Source organism: Nanorana parkeri, unplaced genomic scaffold (genome assembly GCF_000935625.1).
Source record: "Nanorana parkeri isolate BGI_ZX_2015 unplaced genomic scaffold, ASM93562v1 scaffold573, whole genome shotgun sequence".
Taxonomy (NCBI): domain Eukaryota; kingdom Metazoa; phylum Chordata; class Amphibia; order Anura; family Dicroglossidae; genus Nanorana; species Nanorana parkeri.
In genome coordinates, this window is record NW_017306841.1 from 825,020 (window position 1) to 843,112 (window position 18,093).

Genomic DNA, 18,093 nt, shown 5'->3' on the forward strand with positions numbered 1-18,093 from the left:
TGTCAGGTTATGCGGCCGTGCTGGAGCCTCGGCCGCATAATCTGCCATAACGGAGCCTGATGCCTGCTGCCTTGTTCTGGTGACAGTCGGCCCGGCTCGCAGCAGGCGCCCCCGCCATCTATGCACCCGGGGCAAACGGACCCTCCGCCCCCCTGGTTGTTACGCCACTGTCTGTCCTTGCTGGCACTTCCTGTCCCACGATGTCTGCATGAGAATGCACACGTCCATAGACTTACCTTGCGTCTCTCCTTGTCTCCCGGCCGAAAATCCGAACTGCGCATGCCCAGACCCAAGATGCTTTGCGACTGCCCGAGCATTTTTGGATTTTCGAACGGGAGCACGCGGCGAAGACAGGGGTAAGTTTAAACCGCTTTTAAATCGTTTTTTTTTTCCTTTTTGCATATATCTACTGCTCGCTAGCAGTAGATATATGCAAAAAAACGTGAGGGTTTAGAAACCCTTTAATAAACAGCAAAGTTTATGTTCAGCAAACTATGCGCTAAGTGACTATAAATTGCACTTAAAGTGACATTAAAGTTTAAAAAAAAATTCCCTCCCCCCCCATGTTAATGTTAGCACTTACCTTAAATTCTTATTCCGATCTTCTTCTTTCCTGATGTTTTCATCTGTCCTCTTCCAAGATCCTTTGCGGCCGCACGAGTAGTTCCTGATTCTCAGTGCGGGAGCGCGCAGCGATAATGAGGTAAGTTTAAACCGCTGTTAAAGCGTGTTTTTTTTTTCCAAAACTTTTTGCCTATATCTACTGCCTGCCAGCAGTAGATAAAGGCAAAAAAACGGAGGCTTTACAACCCCATTAAACAATTAAACAGTGAAAAATCATTGAACGATAAACAATTACATTCCCAGTTACAATGTGAAATCAAAAACCAAGCCCATAAGGGCTCAGATGAGTGAAACCATCCAAACGGTCATTTGAAAATTCATACACATGTGATTCAGTCTTTGCTCCTCCGCTGTCTTATTACCACCACGTGGACAGACCATCAGACAAGGTCTAATCGCACTGTCCCCCCATATACTATATTAGTCAGGTGGGGATCTACCCTCCTAAGAATCCACCTATGGAAGTTCTCGTATCCGTCCCAATGATATTTTAAATCAATTCAAAATGTAAAAAAAAGGGTACAGACCATAATGCTCCCCATAAAATATAAATACAGCAGTTCTTACTATCTACTCACATAAAAACACAGGACATCCAAGCTTTTCACAAAGTAATATGGTAATACAGGCAAGAACTCTACCGCATCAGCCACAACCAATGCGCTGAGCTCACGTCTTCTGCCACACTACGTCGCAAGCTTCACCCTACGCCCGCTACATCAGAAAAATCTACCCCTTAAAACTGACCCATAAACCTCTTATCTGATTTGGGGCTACTCACAGACATTTGCTGCTTCCTTTCTCATATTCCCCTATTCAGTAGCAGGTTGAGGAAATGATCCAATGCTCAATGAAAACCGTACCCAGTCAAATTTAATGAGAAATGATGACTTGTACATATGATCACCATCGACACTTGCTGACTTGTATATAGGATCGCCCTATATAAACACTACATTTCCAGAGAGCACTCCAACACATTGCAGTTGCATGAGATATATATAAATATATCATCAAATTAGCATTGTGTTGCTTAATCACTACAATATGTGAGAGTTGCTCCTCCTATTAGGTTAGTTATAAAAGCACTGTTCAAATGTACAGTGTCAGTCCTGCACATATAGAAGAAGGACATGGAGACGTTTGGTAAGTGTTTTGTGCTATTTATTTATTGTTACAATATTTTTTATTATTAATGATTTCGGGAAAGTTAAAGTGAAATGTCAGCAAAAGTTTGGACATTTCACCCATATTCACTATTTTGGTGGATTTTCATTGGGGTAGGCGATAATGGTTTTTGCTTTTTATGGGAGCAATGGGCTTTAGGTGGTTCCTGAGGATTGTATTTTTCGTGTTTGTGTTGCCCTTCTGTGGTATATTTTGCTGCCGTTTGACAGTTTTCTACAGGAAAAAAAGGCTAAAAAAAAAAGTAATCACATTTTGAAAGATACAGTATACTACACAAAAATGTGTTTTTGTTGCCTTATTTTCTTTGTGTGTATTTTATTGTCGTGTGATGGTATTTTAACATATAACAATAAAATACATAAAAATCTAAAAAAAACAAACCATGAATGCATTTGTGTATACTGTCTTTTTACATGTTTAGTATTTTTCCTATTTTTTCTTTCTAAAAAAATAAGGAGCAAAAGGATTAGGAAAAAACCATAGGGAAAAGGACAGAGAACGTATTACATTCTGTCCTCATTTTGTGTTTCGTTGTTTTTAGACTATTCAATTTTTTGCTGTTTTTCAAATTTCTTTTTCCTTCCTTTTTTTTAATACTTTTATAAAATTACTTATTTCCGGGTGCACATTGAGGCTAGATTCAAAGGACCTATGCATTTTTCCCCCTGATGCATTTCCAATTGAAATAAATTAAAAGGCATCTAAATGCATCTCAAGGCATGTATTAAGGTGTGTGGTGTCACACATTTTCAACGCATGTTCAAATGTGCTTTGCATGGACTGCCAACACACAATATCATGCGCATCAACACACATTGATCAGCTTTTTTGGTACACATCAACACCGACTTTGGGGACAAGGGACCTGATGTGACTTTGCTACGTTTGTCAAACAGCAAACATATTTCTTAACCGCTTGGGTGCCGAGGTCCTGTTTTGATAAGGGCACAGGGACCGTGGCTGTTTGTCCCAGTGCTGTTTTAAAATGGTACCCAGACTCAGTAGAGTGGGGATGGGTTAGAACCAAATCAGGTTTTTATTGATGCCCCCTTTGGAGAGATTTTCCCCAACTTCCTGTCCTGTTGATAAAAAAAGAAGGTAGGAAATCTCACTGAAAGGGCTACAGACAACAACATAACTCTGCCAAAGTAGCAAACGGGGTGACTAAGTCTGTAGATGTCTGGAAATTCAGGTGCAGGCATCAGATGGACCTTTTCTACACTCCTCATACATACTTCCCAGCAAAAGACACTGATGACCTGAGAGCCAGAAGGTTCCCAGATGGGGCTGTCGTTGCATGTTCTGCAGAACAATGAAGATCTGTTGAAACACTGAAGTCATGAATATGTAGCCAATTCTTAGCTGGGAACAACCAACACCTAAAATATGTTTTAAATCTCCCCTACTCGACTAATGAAGTGATTGCAGTCAGGGACAGATTTTACTAATTTCCTGTCCTAGTGACACAACAGGAACTAAAGGGCATCTCTCCTACAAGGATACATTCATCAACAAAAAAGCCAACAGGGGTTCAATCTCTATTCAAATCTAGGAAAAAAGTTATATTTTAGGGATGAGGTATCACACACCTATGCTAGAAATACTTGTTTTTACTCGTACTCCACAGCTGATACAGGGAGGGTTCCTCCCCTGGAAAGTCAGGTTTGTCTTTTTGCTGAATGAAAATGTATGCAAAGCTCTTTTAATTGCAAGGTTTGTCTTGTTGTCTCAAGGTGGCGACGTGCTACTGACAACTGGATCAGGACTAAAAATAAATAACAGCGCTTGAACTACAGAGAGCCCCAATAAGCTCTCTGGTTTATCCCTCCTATGATAGGTTGTTGTGACTTCCAGGGGAATTGACCAGGAAATAACTAGAAACATGATCCGGACATCTAGCAGAACTATCCTTCAATGTACATACCAATGGTAGTTTTTAATATTGTTAAAGTGGGAAGGGGTAATTAGATGGAAGTCATTCTCTCTGCTCTCATGGCAATTTAGATAAAAGTCTGATCAGCCTACGGAGTGACATTCATACACAATTCTGGTGGTCAGTCGACTGGCTCGATTTAGTTCTTTTAGTCTTAACAATGATCATATTAGTTGAGCTGGCCATACATGCTAAACAGCGTGGATGGAGGAATCTCCCCTGCCAAACAATTGATTGAAGGGGATTGGCTGCAGTTACCAGCTGACTGGCTGCCATCATCATTCAAGCTACAAATTTCCACTCGACCCCTTCAACAAAAGTTGATTGAAAAGTTAACTATTATGAAGCCAGGTGGTGCCAGCAAGGCTATTCATGGATCAAAGTTTGGCAGATTCCACAGACTTTACAGACTAATAAATTCCTGACAGCTCACATTATACAGTAGAAATAGCTCCACCTTCTATCATTAAAAGAAAACTATGAGGTGAGTGATTCCCACTCAACCTCATAGTTCGAGCCGACGTGTGACAATGAAACTGTCACACATTGGCTCAATAGATGGGGAAGAGAGCGAACACATACCGTCGCTCACTCACTTCTCGATCATGTCCCTGCAGAGAATAAATTCCTGACATCTTACATTATACAGTAGAAATAGCTCCACCTTTTATCATTAAAGGTGCATTCACACCATATCTAAAAAAAAAGGCACGTAACGCAACAGATGCAGTGTGAATTGGCCCTAACAGATATGGAATCCCTCTAGTAGCAATGGTTACATTTATCTGCTAATTCTCTCCAGTTCTCTCTAGAATTGTTATATTGTATCTCTTGTTACTAAGATGTTTTCATTTCCTATGATTATTGTTATTATACAAGATTTATATAGGGCCAACAGTTTGTTCAGCGCAATACAATGTAACATTCAACCAGAAGGGAAAATGGCCTTAAGAAAATTTGATTTAGCATTCTCACAACAACTAGTCAATTCGCACAGAACAAATGTACACACAATTTTGCTGGTCATAGACAGACCCCTTACAGTTGTGCTGCACACAGTCAATGGAGGCAAATTTCATAGAAGCTTCATATTTGTGAGCATGACTTCGAAGCTAAGTATAATTTCTCATGCAAGTTGCCTTCATCAGCCTAGCCCAAGAAACAAAAAAAAATCTATAGTGGGGGGTCTCAATTAAATATGTTCATGTTTTTATTTTCATTCATAGTAACAAAGACCACATTACTTTGTAATCTTCTTTTCCCCTCAGTATTTCTCAGCTTGTTGGTTTGGACTGGGGCATACGGTCAAAGCACCAAAGGCTCGAACTTGTTGGAGGAATGTCTTCAGGATCCAGAATATGAACAGCTGCTAAATATTGCCACAAGTGGATTACCTCCGGTCGCAAAGTCTCACCGGAAACACATTGTAATCGTCGGTGCTGGGATGTCTGGATTATCAGCGGCCAAAACTTTACAGGATGCCGGTCATAGAGTAAGTAGATAAATTTGTTGTAAGTGACTCATAGATGTTGGTTATAAATTCTATCAGCCAAGTATCAATATACTATAGTATATATCAACAAATTATAGCCTGGTGATGTGTGATAAAGTGTGGCAACCCTGGATAATCCACTAAGCACTGTTAAGGCCTCAACCTGAAAGTGTAGGAATGGCCAAAACCCTTTGAACAGAGGTAAAAACCCGTGTCAGTTTTTTTGCTATCTTTGTCCCGGGGTGTGGGGTTGGGGTTTCCTTAGCATGCCATGCATTAGAAAGGAAATGTACTCTAGAGACAAAGCAATAATTTTGCCACTTTATAGATCACTGGTTTGGCCTCATCTTGAGTATGTGTTTAAATCTGTATGTACTTGAGCTGGAGAGAGTCCAGAAAAGGGCAACAAAACTAATAAAGGGGCTGGAGGGCCAAAGCTGTGAGACAAGGTTGCTAAATTTAAACCTGTCACCCTGGAAGTGAGGCCATTAAGAGGACATGATTTTGATGTACAAAATGTTTGATGGCGATGGCAAGATCAGCAATAAATGTTTTACTCTAAACTCCATAAAGAAGATTAGAGGCCACCACCTAAAACTGGTGAAGATAAGATTTACACACAAGGGGCATAGGGTCGTAGGGGCTTCTTTTCAGTTAGAGTGTTTACATTTTGGAACTCTCTTCCACAAGCAGTAGTATCAGAAGAGAGTATTGAATCATTCAAAAATCATGTAAAGTGTAATTCACAACAGAGTGAAGAGTTTGGAGAAGGCAGGAGGAGTGAACAATCTAGGACAACATAGCTGAACTGGAAAGTGAGCTGAATTGGAGAATTTTTCCAAATCAGCTATGTTGTCCTAGATTGTTCACTTCTACTGCCTTCTCCAAACTCTTCACCTTTTAGTGAATAACCATGTTAGATACTTTTCTCAAAGACCATAACATGCAGGGGTACAGGTACTCTTAAAGACTAGAACACACAGGGACTAATAGATACACATGCACGCACAAAACACACCTGCACACAAAAGGGTTGAACTTAGTGGACCTGTGTCTTTATTCAGCCTCAAATACTATGTAACTATGTAAGTACCTAATCTGTCCCAGGTCAGCAATGAATGCCCAATTTATCTTAGGAAAGGTAAATAGAAACTTAGTGAGGCCAGGGTCTGGTTAATTCTCCCAAAACCTTCCATATCCCAACAGTAAAAATAACCTTTATATTCATACATTACATAACATAAAAGTTGAAGTGGTTCAGGTGGTCCTTATCCATCTTAGCCCATTCTGCTTAGGATGAGTTATCATTGTTTTCTGCTCCACCTTTGACCTGACCCATGCCATACTCAGAGGCGGCTCTCTAATTAGGCAAATTAGGCGGTCGCCTTAGGCCTCTCGGCCGCCTAATTTGCCAGGTCGGCACATTACCTGCAAGCCAGGTAACATTATGAGCTCTCAGCACCATACTGTCCTATAACGTAGGATGCCATTTATGGTACCAGAGGGTAAAAGACTTCTTTGTCAGTATTCAAGAAACCCATCTTTATGAAAATGGTGTGGTAAAGCAGTCTCTTTTAGTTCAAGCAGCCATTATCCTCTATAGCTGGACCTGGCAATCCAAACTGGCTAAAAAATTGACTGCAGGAGGAATGGAAGATGGAAAGCTTTCCTAAAGCTTAACAGACCAGGCAGCCAAAACATCTTTACGTCTGACAATTATCTAAAAACCCTCCAATTTACCATATGGCACATTTTTTTAGTTTTTTTGGTATATTTTATTGTTATATGTTATAAAAGATTACATAATAAACTTGATTTAAATATCAACTACCAGAAATACATATAACTACAATCTATTTGTACTATACATAAGTATGAAAAGAAATATAGCAAAATATAAAGAGGTTACATACAGTATTGGAATACTTCTAGGACATAATTCTAAGAATATGGTTTGATGACTTATATGATGAAGTATTGCTTGGAATTGCTATTACTAAATTATTTACTGCAGCCAAATGGCATAACTAGTTGTGGTGTGATAGCTGTAACCAATTAAACTTAAACTGGAAACTTAAACTGGAGTGGTAGCTGGTATAAAAAAAAGGGTTGGCAGCTGTAACAGTACATAAAAATGAGGCAGGATCCAATATAACAGAAAATTGTATACTTACCTATCTGTAATTTTCCTTTTCTGGTGCCAATACATGGCAGCATACGAATAGATATGGCTCTGCCCCCTGCCCAATCACAGGACCCGTTATACTATAAATTAAAGCACGCCTCCCAAGGCAGCCATTCTTGTAACAAGTGCTAACCTTAACCGGCTTGCGCAGTGAAGACAGGAAAAAAAGATGGCTGCCTTGGGAGGCGTGCTTTAATTTATAGTATAACTGGTCCTGTGATTGGGCGTGGGCGGAGCCATACCCATTCATATGCTGCCATGTGGGTGTCAGGAAAAAGAAATCTAAATGCTAAGCATACAACTAAATGCACAGATATAAAATTCATATATGGTAGCTGTGCCTGCCAAAAGGATTTGTATTTCTGTCCATTCACTCATGAATTTTAAATAGCTCTGCCACACAGCACTGCCCTGACTGCCAGGGCAGGAGATCTATATTTGTTTCTGCTACTGTTAAGTAGTACTTACATGTCTTGTGCCTCCTCCAGCCCGTGACTGGACAGTGAAAGAAGAAGCATCAGATTGATGAGTTTATCTCTCTGTCACTCTGCTGTTTTCTCTATGACCACACTCTTAACTGGCTCTTTGTGCTGCTTCTCCCATCTGCTCATCCAATCTGAACTCTGCTATACAGGGACTGTAAGGTGCTGCTGCCAGGTCATATTGAAGTACTCACGGTGCTTGCATATAAAAATACACCTATACATTTTGGCACATTTTATCCTTTAGGTCATACTCCCACCACCACAGATGCAGCCCACGTGTTCTGACACTTTATTTTATCCTTGTTCCAGCGATTCTGTCCACACAGCGTCTATTTCTGATAGCATTTCCACTGGGTCCTCTTCATCCTGCACATTCGCTCCATGGCCCCATTCATTCCCATAAAGAGAACAGTAATCCTAAGGACTGCTAGGGGCCACCATAGACGTGGTGGGGATGCTTTTGGAAGAACATAACCAAAGCTAAAATTACACATTAACAGAGAACTCTATTTAAACCTTTTGTTTAGTTTTTTTTTTATAGAGCATGAAAAGTTTAGAACTTCAGTCAGATTTTTATTGTTGTTGTTGTCCCTGTTGGGGATTTCTTGTTGAGATGGCAAATGTAGGGTAAGTCTCTTCAAGGTGAAAACCTGTAGCAATAAAAACCCAAAAGATATTTAGCCCTTTTTCACTCTATCCAGAATTTTCCAGATTTATTAATAATGGATAAGATTGGTTTTAGTGGAAACATTATAGGAAAATATTCATCCTATGCTTCATATCTCAGGTGACAGTGCTGGAGGCCAGTAACCGAGTAGGAGGTCGTGTATTGACCTATAGAGACCCAGAGGGCTGGTATGGAGAACTTGGACCCATGCGTATTCCACTGTCTCACAGGTAACTATAAAAGACTTTTGTATTTATAAATATTTTACATATAAGTCACTAAAATTCACCTTTGTACCTACTGAAAATCCAAAACTAAGGCTGCCAATTCATTGAGGATCCAGATTTTTATGTTAACGCCCACACTATATAATCCTCCATGAGTAAGTGCAGAGAGTCCAACTTTTTCCCAGAAAGCCTTGTGAACCTTAGTATGTGAAATTTGTGAATCGTGCATTTCTTTATTTTTATAGGATTGTACGGGAATACGTGCATCAGCATGGGTTGAAGACAAACCCCTTCATATCATCTGATGAAGACAGCATATACATGTTCAATAACATAAGGCAACTACAGAAGCATGTTAGTAAGGAACCAAACCTGTTTGGGTTTACATTGAGACCTGAGGAAGAAGGAAAATCCATGGATGACCTATATTCTGAAGTTGCATTTAAGGTAACCACTGGTTCCCAAAATATGAACTATCCTTAGTATTGGTATTGTCATGGGTAACAGAGGGCTGCTGGCTCTATCTAGAGGTTTTGTGGGGCTCCTGGAGTGAAGGCACGTGATGGCAGGAGTTTTGTGTAAATCCAGCACAGAGCAGGAACAGAATAGGAGATGAGGTGTAAGGTTAGACCAGTCAGATATCAGTATACTGCATTGCCAGCTAGTGGTAAGTGGTTCTAAGTGGGGTGCATGTACCAGAAACACCCGCTCCTTACCAGAGTTACTGAAGGTATAGATAGACTTTTGCAAAAGTACCACTCCCAATATACGCCTACCTAGACAATTGAAGGCCCACATGCGACAGGAAGAGTCAGAGTGCCAGCATGCACTGCATGCAGTCAACAGCCCTGTTAATCGAACAGTCCTGTGCGATTAACGCACTGTACCATGTAATCTATCTACTACTATGCTTTCTGGTGTCGGAGGTGCATTGTGTTGTCATTTATTTGAATGGCACCCCAAAGGCACCTCCCACCCACAGCTCAATCACCCACACCGGAACGCGCGGAACCGCAACGCCGTGCGTTCCATTGCAGTTAGACTTGAGTCACGATCTAAGGACCAAGGACAAATGTGGGTCCTGAGGTTACTCAGGTTGAGAACCACTGGTGTAAATCAAGGAACGAGCAGGAAAAGAATATGAGAGCAGGTGTAGGATTTGACCAGTCAGATAACCATATACCGCATTGCTAGCTAGTGGTAAGTGGCTCTTAGTGGGGTGCAGGGACTAAAAACATCTACTATTCACCAGAATTACTGAACCCAGGGCGGCAGTATAATTATACAGAGGTTGGTAGTATAATTCAGTATAATTTATTTATCAAGACAGACTTGTGCAAAAGTACAACTTCCAATATACGCCTGGCTAAACAAATAAAGGCCCACATGAGACAGGAAGAGTCAGAGTGCCAGAATGCATTGCATGCAGACAAAAGCAGATGGGAGTCATGACTAGGAGGAAAAACAGCATACAAATACAGAGACAAAGCCAATGCAAATCTAGTCTCCATTGTAACTTCTCACATTTTCTTTTTTTAGTTTGTAGAAACAAATATTGGAGAAAACTGTGCTGGAATCTTGGACCAGTTTGACAGAGCTTCTCTGCAGGTAACATAATTAGGCCATGACATTAGCCTACTTGCAATGGAAATGTTAGTTTGCAGTCAGTGTTAAGGTTTAATGTTTGCATGTATGTTCTGTGACATCACCACTTGTATTGTGCTGACCTTTGAAAGAGTATCTTTACTTTTGTAAATACATTTGCTCCTATATTGTAACCAGGGATACCCAGAAAATTTACATACAATATGTAACTTCTTGAATTTCCTTTCACTGTGCTTTGACTGCTTTTATCACAGTCACAGGCCAATGTGAATATTTGCATTGTTTACATTCAGCCTGTCTGCATCTTCACTAAAACCAAAATGAGTAACACAATATTGTACTGACAGGTACTTGCCATAAGCTTTATGATTATGTATCTTTGGCACAATGCGTGTCAAGGTATCTTGTGATTTCTGCTGATATTCTGAGGCAAGTAGCTGTGCAGACCGACTCTTCTTCCTCATTTTCTTCTGCATTGGTGGCAGGGATGTGCTCCTGTAAGTGTCTTGCACACAAATTACCACAAATTACAGGGAAGGGCTAAGTACAAGAAAGGCATCTGCGACACACACCTGATTTTTTTAATGCGTCAAGAGCAGGTGCCATATTGTAAAGGCCAATTCTCTGCTGCACTACACTCATGTAATCACTGGAGATCACCAACTGTTGGGAGCAGAATGTCCCTGCATAAGGTCAGCAGTGTTGAGAGCAAAAATAGAAATTGACCGAGCACAGGTATTTCTCTAGATGTGTATTTTGCTTTACACATTTGCATGTCTGCAACTGTCAACTGAGAGGATAGATTGTTACAAACAATCAGCAAAATGGCATCCGTCAGGGCCACCGCCCCCATGGGGGTGTCGACATAAATCAAACATATAACTATTAGGTATATCTCCAACACGGAGACAAGAGCCTATTAATCTGTCATCGTTGGACCTCCCTGCCGCTGAGCCATATAAACAACCGTCAACTGAGATAAGAATTGGGCAGGGCTTTGTCAAACTTACACAAGGGCTGTCGGCTTGGTTGCAATATCCAGTAATTATTTTTTACATGGTAAACAAGGCAAGTTATCATCCTAGTAAAATTTTCATACCATGTTCTTATTTCTCTCTGAAATAGTCCGTCCTGTTTGATGAAGGACATTTGAGCGCTGGTGCTATCAATATGCTTGGATACTTCATGAATACTAATAGTCAGCCCTATGTCTCATTTATGGAAGCAATTCTGGATACGTATGTTTTTAAAACCCCAAGGTAAAGTTAAAAATAAGATGCATACATGCCTAATATTTCTCATATTTCCTCTTATAAAAATATGTACAAATAGCAAAGGCTAAAGGCACCACCAAAACTGAGGTCACAATATGAAATTGGATTGTCTACTACCAGCTCTAAAAAAGAAAAAGGATACAAAGTGCTATACTGTTTACAAGCACTACAAATATAGAGTTAAAATCTATCAAGTAAACTCCAAATGAAAATAAAAGAGACTTTAAGTGAAGTGCTAGTAAATGGAACTTGGGGCAACACCTACTGACATTACCCTCTGTCATGTTTCAAGCTGGTTGGCCTTGCTGTAGGTAATATCAAAGAGGCAAACTTGTGTATAGCAGCACACAGGGGTGGCTATTGTACTTTAAGGGCACTAACCCATAGCAATCAACCATAATGCATATTGTAATGGCGTGGCTTCTGCAAAGCAAATTCTGATTGATTGCCAATGGTTACTGTATTTAAAGTAACACTAAACTCAGGAGTTAAATCTTTAAAAAAAATTCAAGTACCTTATCTATTAACAAAAATGTATCTTATTTGTGTATCACTCGGCTGTAGATCCTCAAATCATCTCTGAATTGGTGCTGACACTGTCCTTCCTTCTGGAGAGTGGCTACTTTTGTTCCCCATGGTCCCTGTGTGTGTAGTAAAGTAGCCACCGTTCCAAGCTCACTCCCATAATGGACTACAATGGCTTGTTTAGTTTACTGATTTGTATTGAGATTGTAGTCCTTAATGGGAGCAAGCTTGGAGCTGTGACTACTTACGTCCAGGAAGTTACAGGAAGTAAGAGGGAAACTTTGCAAAGTGATAAGGAATCCCCTCTTAGACAGTTGTCACTGGAACAAGTTTCCTCATTGGAACATGTCCCCATACCTCCTGTTCTGGTGACGCCTGTAATATGTAGGATTTTCCATCACTTTATTTCAGTTAAAAATGTATAGGGGTTGTATCCCCCCCAAAATTTTTTTGGCTAGAGTCACACGTTAAATTGCTACATTATTGTAATTCAAAGACTTGCAGATAAATATGACCTTATTGATAAATATTCTATTTCACCAGGTTGGATGAGATCACTGGAGGTTTCGATCAATTGCCCTTGGCCCTTGCTAAAGGTTTGGGTAACGTGATCAGATTGAATTCTCCTGTAGTTAAAGTCACAAGGAGTGGAAAATCGGTGATTGTCCAGTACCGTAAAGATAAGTCCACCCCTCCCACCAGCATAACCGCAGACTACGTCATCATAACATCTACTGCGAAGGCAACCAAACATATTAAGTTCAGTCCTCCTCTGAGCAGTGACAAAAATGTTGCAATCAGTTATGTTCACTATGCAAGTGCAACAAAAATCTTACTGAGCTGCACTGAGAGCTTCTGGGAGAAGGATGGTATAGTCGGCGGGAGAAGTATTACCGATCGCCCATCGCGTTATATCTATTACCCAAGTCACAATTTTACCGGAGGAAGAGGTGTTCTCCTTGCATCATACACTTTAACGGATGAGTCAGACTTCTTCCTTGCCCTCAGTGATGAAGAGTGCGCTGATGTCATTTTTGAAGACTTGGCTGCCATCCACAGGAGACCAGAGGAGGAGCTCCGACGCCTCTGCCCTAATGTCGTGGTAAAGAAGTGGAGTTTGGATCGATATTCTATGGGAGCATTCGCTGATTTCATCCCGTACCAGTATACTCACCTGTATGAGCACCTGTCTCAACCTGAAGGCAGAATATATTTTGGTGGGGAACACATGTCAGCTCCTCATGGTTGGATTGACACAGCTATCAAAAGCGGCCTGAAGGCTGCAAAATCTGTTCACGAAGACGCCAACACGTTTCTCCACAGATAATTTAACTGCATATGTGTATGCATGTCATTATTCATCATTTATGGAAGTATATATTCTAAATCAAGCAGAGTACTTTAAATATTCAAAAATAAATATCTTGGTGACAGATAAATAAAATCATCATTCTTTATAACTAGATATCTGTGTATTCATTTAGGCCAAGTGCACTAAGGAATGTTTAAAGATGTTATCTTCAAGAGAACCAGCCTTGGCTGGACACACACTGAGTGGCCAGATTATTATGACCACCCATCAGTACTTCGTTGGGCCACGAGATGACTCCACGAGATGACTTCTTTGGGCCGCCTCGTGACTCCACGAGATGTTGAAAGGTGATGCGAGGAATCTGACACTGCACTGTTGCCCTTCTGTTGTCTTGTACCAGTCTTGCCACTCTCCGTTCTGCCATAACATTGACTAGTCGCTGACGGCCACAATTCGCACATTCACACCCAGATTTTCAGCTGACAGTCCAGTCTTTAAACACTTTAACAATGAGCCCCTCTTGAACATTTAACAAATTGTGCTGTTTTGCTGATACTCGCTCCATGGCTCCGAGCGCCAACAATCATCCCACGTTCACAGGCTGTTAAATCGCGTTGTTTCCCCGTATCTTCAGAAAAAAATCACTTCTACTGTCGTGGTAAACAACCTGCTTCCCTATTTATAATGATCTGGCCCTCTAGCAACTTCAGCGCGAAATTATAACTAATTATAGCTAATTTGCCTTCAAACTGCCACTCAGTGTATGTTAGAATTATAAGAATATTTCTAAACATTTATACTTGTGAAGGTGCACACATCAACATTTTATATCTGCCCCCTTAAAAAAGTTACTTAATTTGTTTGCAGCTAGAAACTTGATTCAGAAGGTCAGAGGTCACCTGAAGTCTGATCGTTGCTGCTATGTCCATTGTCACCTCACACACTTCTAGATGCAAGCAATTTAAATAAAACTAAAACAGGGGAGAAATAATACATATTCATGCACAATTATGACAGTTTAAGACTTGCATCAGCCCCACCAGGAGTAGTAATCGGAGTAGTAATCTTTAAAAAGGAATGTGAAGGTAGGTATAAGTAAAGTCTTTCTATATTGTGTAACGTGCAGTTATGCTCTTCATATTGGTGAATTATACAGCCTTACAGTAAGATGCTGCATCATTTTTCAAAGGTTGTGTAACCAATCACAGTTACTTTGTTTTTTTCTTTCAATCAATATAGCATCCACACCAGTCACCACCCAGAAAGATAGCAATCTTGTTTTGTAGCCCTCACCCAATATCCACTTTACCTTGACTAAATCTGCTCTTGGTAAGCTCCTCGCTACACGGCTTAATGTAACTAAGACAATGTATACAGTATACTGCTGCACCCCCTTATATAACATGTTTATATTGCTTCTTATTGCTGACTAGTTAGTTGGTAAGAATGATGCGTGACTTTTACCAGGTATTCTTTATAATGACAATCAATATGTCCTGCACAGGCACTAGTAGGCAAACAGCCCAAAGGCAAAAGAGGATTGACCTAAAATGACAACTTAATTTCCTTCTAGACATCTACCCTCCCACCCTTCCATGTGCACCTTGCTTTAGAGCTAGTTATGAATTGATGAGTGCAATTGCCATTTGTTTCGCTATTAAAGGAGGTTAATTAACAGCAAAGTTTGTGTTCAGCAAACTATGTGCTAAGTGACTCTAAATTGCACTTAAGTAATTAAACAGCGAAAAATCAATAAACGATAAACAATTACATTCCCAGTTACAATGTGAAATAAAAAATGAAGCTCATAAGGGCTCATATGAGTGAAACCATCCAAATGGTCATTTGAAAATTCATACACATGTGATTCAGTCTTTGCTCCTCCGCTGTCTTATTACCACCACGTGGACAGACCATCAGACAAGGTCTAATCGCACTGTCCCCCCTTATACTATATTAGCCTAAAAAAACACATATGGAAGTTCTCGAATCCGTCTTTGTGAGTACTTCAAGGATCCCAATAATATTTTAAATAAATTCAAAATAAAAAAGGGTGCAGACAATAATGCTCCCCATAAAATATAAACACAGCAGTTCTTACTATCTACTCACATAAAGACACAGAATATCCAAGTTCTTCACAAAGTAATATGGTAATGCCAGCAGGAACTCTACCGGATCAGCCACAACAAATGCGCTGAGCTCAAGTCTCTCCCACACTACGTCACAGGCTTCACTGTACGCACTATACATTAGAAATGACTATCCCTGAAAACTGACCCTGCAAGATTCCACAGAGGTTGCTTCCCCATACACATGTATCAAAATAAACCTGTTATCTGATTTGGGGCTACTCACAGACATTTGCCGTTTCCTTTCTCATATTCTCCTATTCAGTAGCAGGTGATAAGGAAATTATTCCACAAAAACCATAACCAGTCAAATTTAATGAGAAATGATGACTTGTACATGTGATCACCCTCGACACTTGCTGACTTGTATATAGGATCGCCCTATATAAACACTACATTTCCAGAGAGCACTCCAACACATTGCAGTTGCATGAGATATATATAAATATATAGTGTGCTATTTATTTATTGTTACAATATTTTTTATTATTAGGGGTTACGAAAAAGTTAAAGTGAAATGTCAGCAAAAGTTTGGACATTTCACCCATATTCACTATTTTGGTGGATTTTAATTGGGGGAGGCGATAATAGTGATTGCTTTTTATGGGTGCAATGGGCTTTAGGTGGTGCCTGAGGATTGTAATTTTTGTGTGTTTTTAGTTCCTTTATGGTGTATTTTGCTGCCATTTGACAGTTTTCTACAGAAACAAAGGCTAAAAAAAGTATCATATTTTTAAAGATATACTACACAAGTTTGTTTTTGTTGCCTTATTTTTATTGTGTATTGTATTGTCCTGTGATGTTATTTTAACATATGACAATAAAATACACATAAATCAGAAAAACAACCATGAATGCATTTGTGTATACTGTCTTTTTACATGTTTTATGGCTACTATTTTTCCTATTTTTTCTTTCTAAAAAAAAATAAGGAGCAAAAGGATTAGGAAAAAAAGCACAGAAAAGGACAAAGAGCGTATTACATTTTTTCCTTTTTTTTTTTTTTTTAGACTCCTCAATTTTTTTTGCTGTTTTTTAAACTTCTCATTCCTTCCTTTTTTTAAATACTTATTTCTTGGTGCACATTGAGCCTGGATTCAAAGTACCTATGCATTTTCCCCCCCGATGTATTTTCCATTGAAATCAATTAAAAGGCATTAAAATGCATCTCAAAGCATGCGTTAAGGTGTGTGGTGTCACACATTTTTAACGGATGTTCAAATGTGCTTTGTATTGACTGCCAACACACATTATCATGCGCATCAACACTCATTGATCATGATCACATGGCTTTGCTGATAATCAAAGCCATGTTACACAGCAAGGGGCCTGATGTGACTTTGCTACGTTTGTCAAACAGCAAACATATTTCTTAACCACTTCAGTGCTGGGTCCTGTTTTTATAAGGGCACAGGGACCGCGGATGTTTGTCCCAGTGCTGCTTTAAAATGGTACCCGGACTCAGAGGCTCCTGTGGGCCCCCTACTGGTACTGATGTTGGAACCACTGGCTGTAAGTGACAGCCATGGTCCAGCACTGAGCCCAGGAAGTCAGCCAATAAACTCCTGGGCTTCTGGTCTTGCTACACAGTGCTCCCTAGGAGTCACTTTAGAAATCATTGCAAGACCTGAAAGGGGTTTGACACCATGAATGAAGTCACAGCACTTGCTCCTAGTACAGAGGCTCAGGCAGAGCTGCTGCAGTGATGTCCAGTCTCTCCTGGCATAGGTAGATGACTGTTATAGAGATCTAATGCTGGCTGACTGTTAGAAGTGATAAACAGTAATTAGAAGTGATCTATTGATGCAGAACCTCTATGGCCCATAAAAATAAAAGAAATGTTGAAAAAAAAAGTGCAAAAATAAAAGAATAAATCAATAAATATACAGTATATGCACTTCCATGGCCAAAAAAAGTCACCACATTGATTTAGATAAGCAAATAGAGAGGAGCATTCCATTGCATAATTAATCTAGGTTCAGCAACGCTATGTAACCCAAAAAATTAGGACAGCTGACCACCACAATATACTGAATGACCAGATTTCTCCATCAAAACAGCCGGGGGAGGCTGGGAGAGCAGTGTGAGTTCCCACTAGGGGAGAGGACAGGAAGGTCGGTGACCCAATGGACCTGTTGGACATCGCTTAGAGAGTCCGTGATCCACTGCTGGGAGAGCATTGTGAGTATCACACAGAGGTGGGCTGAGAGTCTTGGAGCTGAGGAAAGCTACTAAGGACTGCATATGCTACTAAGGAATGTATATGCTGAAGAAGGCTGATTATTATAAGAAGTACGTGAAATGTTGGCCATGATGTGAGTAAAAGACAGTCCTTTATGTTGCTGCTGGAAGCAGTCTTGTGCAACAGGGGAAGTCTACCCTGTGGATGAAAACAGACTTTTTGTGTTTGCCCTTAATAAAGCTTTGTTTTACTTGCATTTCCT

At 40.1% G+C, this 18,093-nt stretch overlaps 1 protein-coding gene across 1 annotated transcript; it reads left to right on the forward strand.

Annotated features, from left to right (window-relative positions):
• The first annotated feature begins 1,757 nt into the window (after positions 1-1,757).
• On the forward strand, positions 1,758-13,532 carry LOC108791770 (L-amino-acid oxidase-like). Its single transcript, XM_018562340.1, has 7 exons — positions 1,758-1,770; positions 5,014-5,237; positions 8,695-8,804; positions 9,047-9,258; positions 10,348-10,409; positions 11,532-11,665; positions 12,749-13,532. The coding sequence occupies exons 1-7, from the start codon at positions 1,758-1,760 to the stop codon at positions 13,530-13,532; spliced, it is 1,539 nt and encodes a 512-aa protein (XP_018417842.1).
• The last annotated feature ends 4,561 nt before the right edge of the window (positions 13,533-18,093 follow it).

Bases quoted from the DNA above. Each gene is read 5' to 3' on its own strand.
- LOC108791770 (XM_018562340.1), top strand. The intron at 8,805-9,046 runs GTAACTATAAAA...TTATTTTTATAG, and splicing joins CGTATTCCACTGTCTCACAG to GATTGTACGGGAATACGTGC. The intron at 11,666-12,748 runs GTAAAGTTAAAA...CTATTTCACCAG, and splicing joins TATGTTTTTAAAACCCCAAG to GTTGGATGAGATCACTGGAG.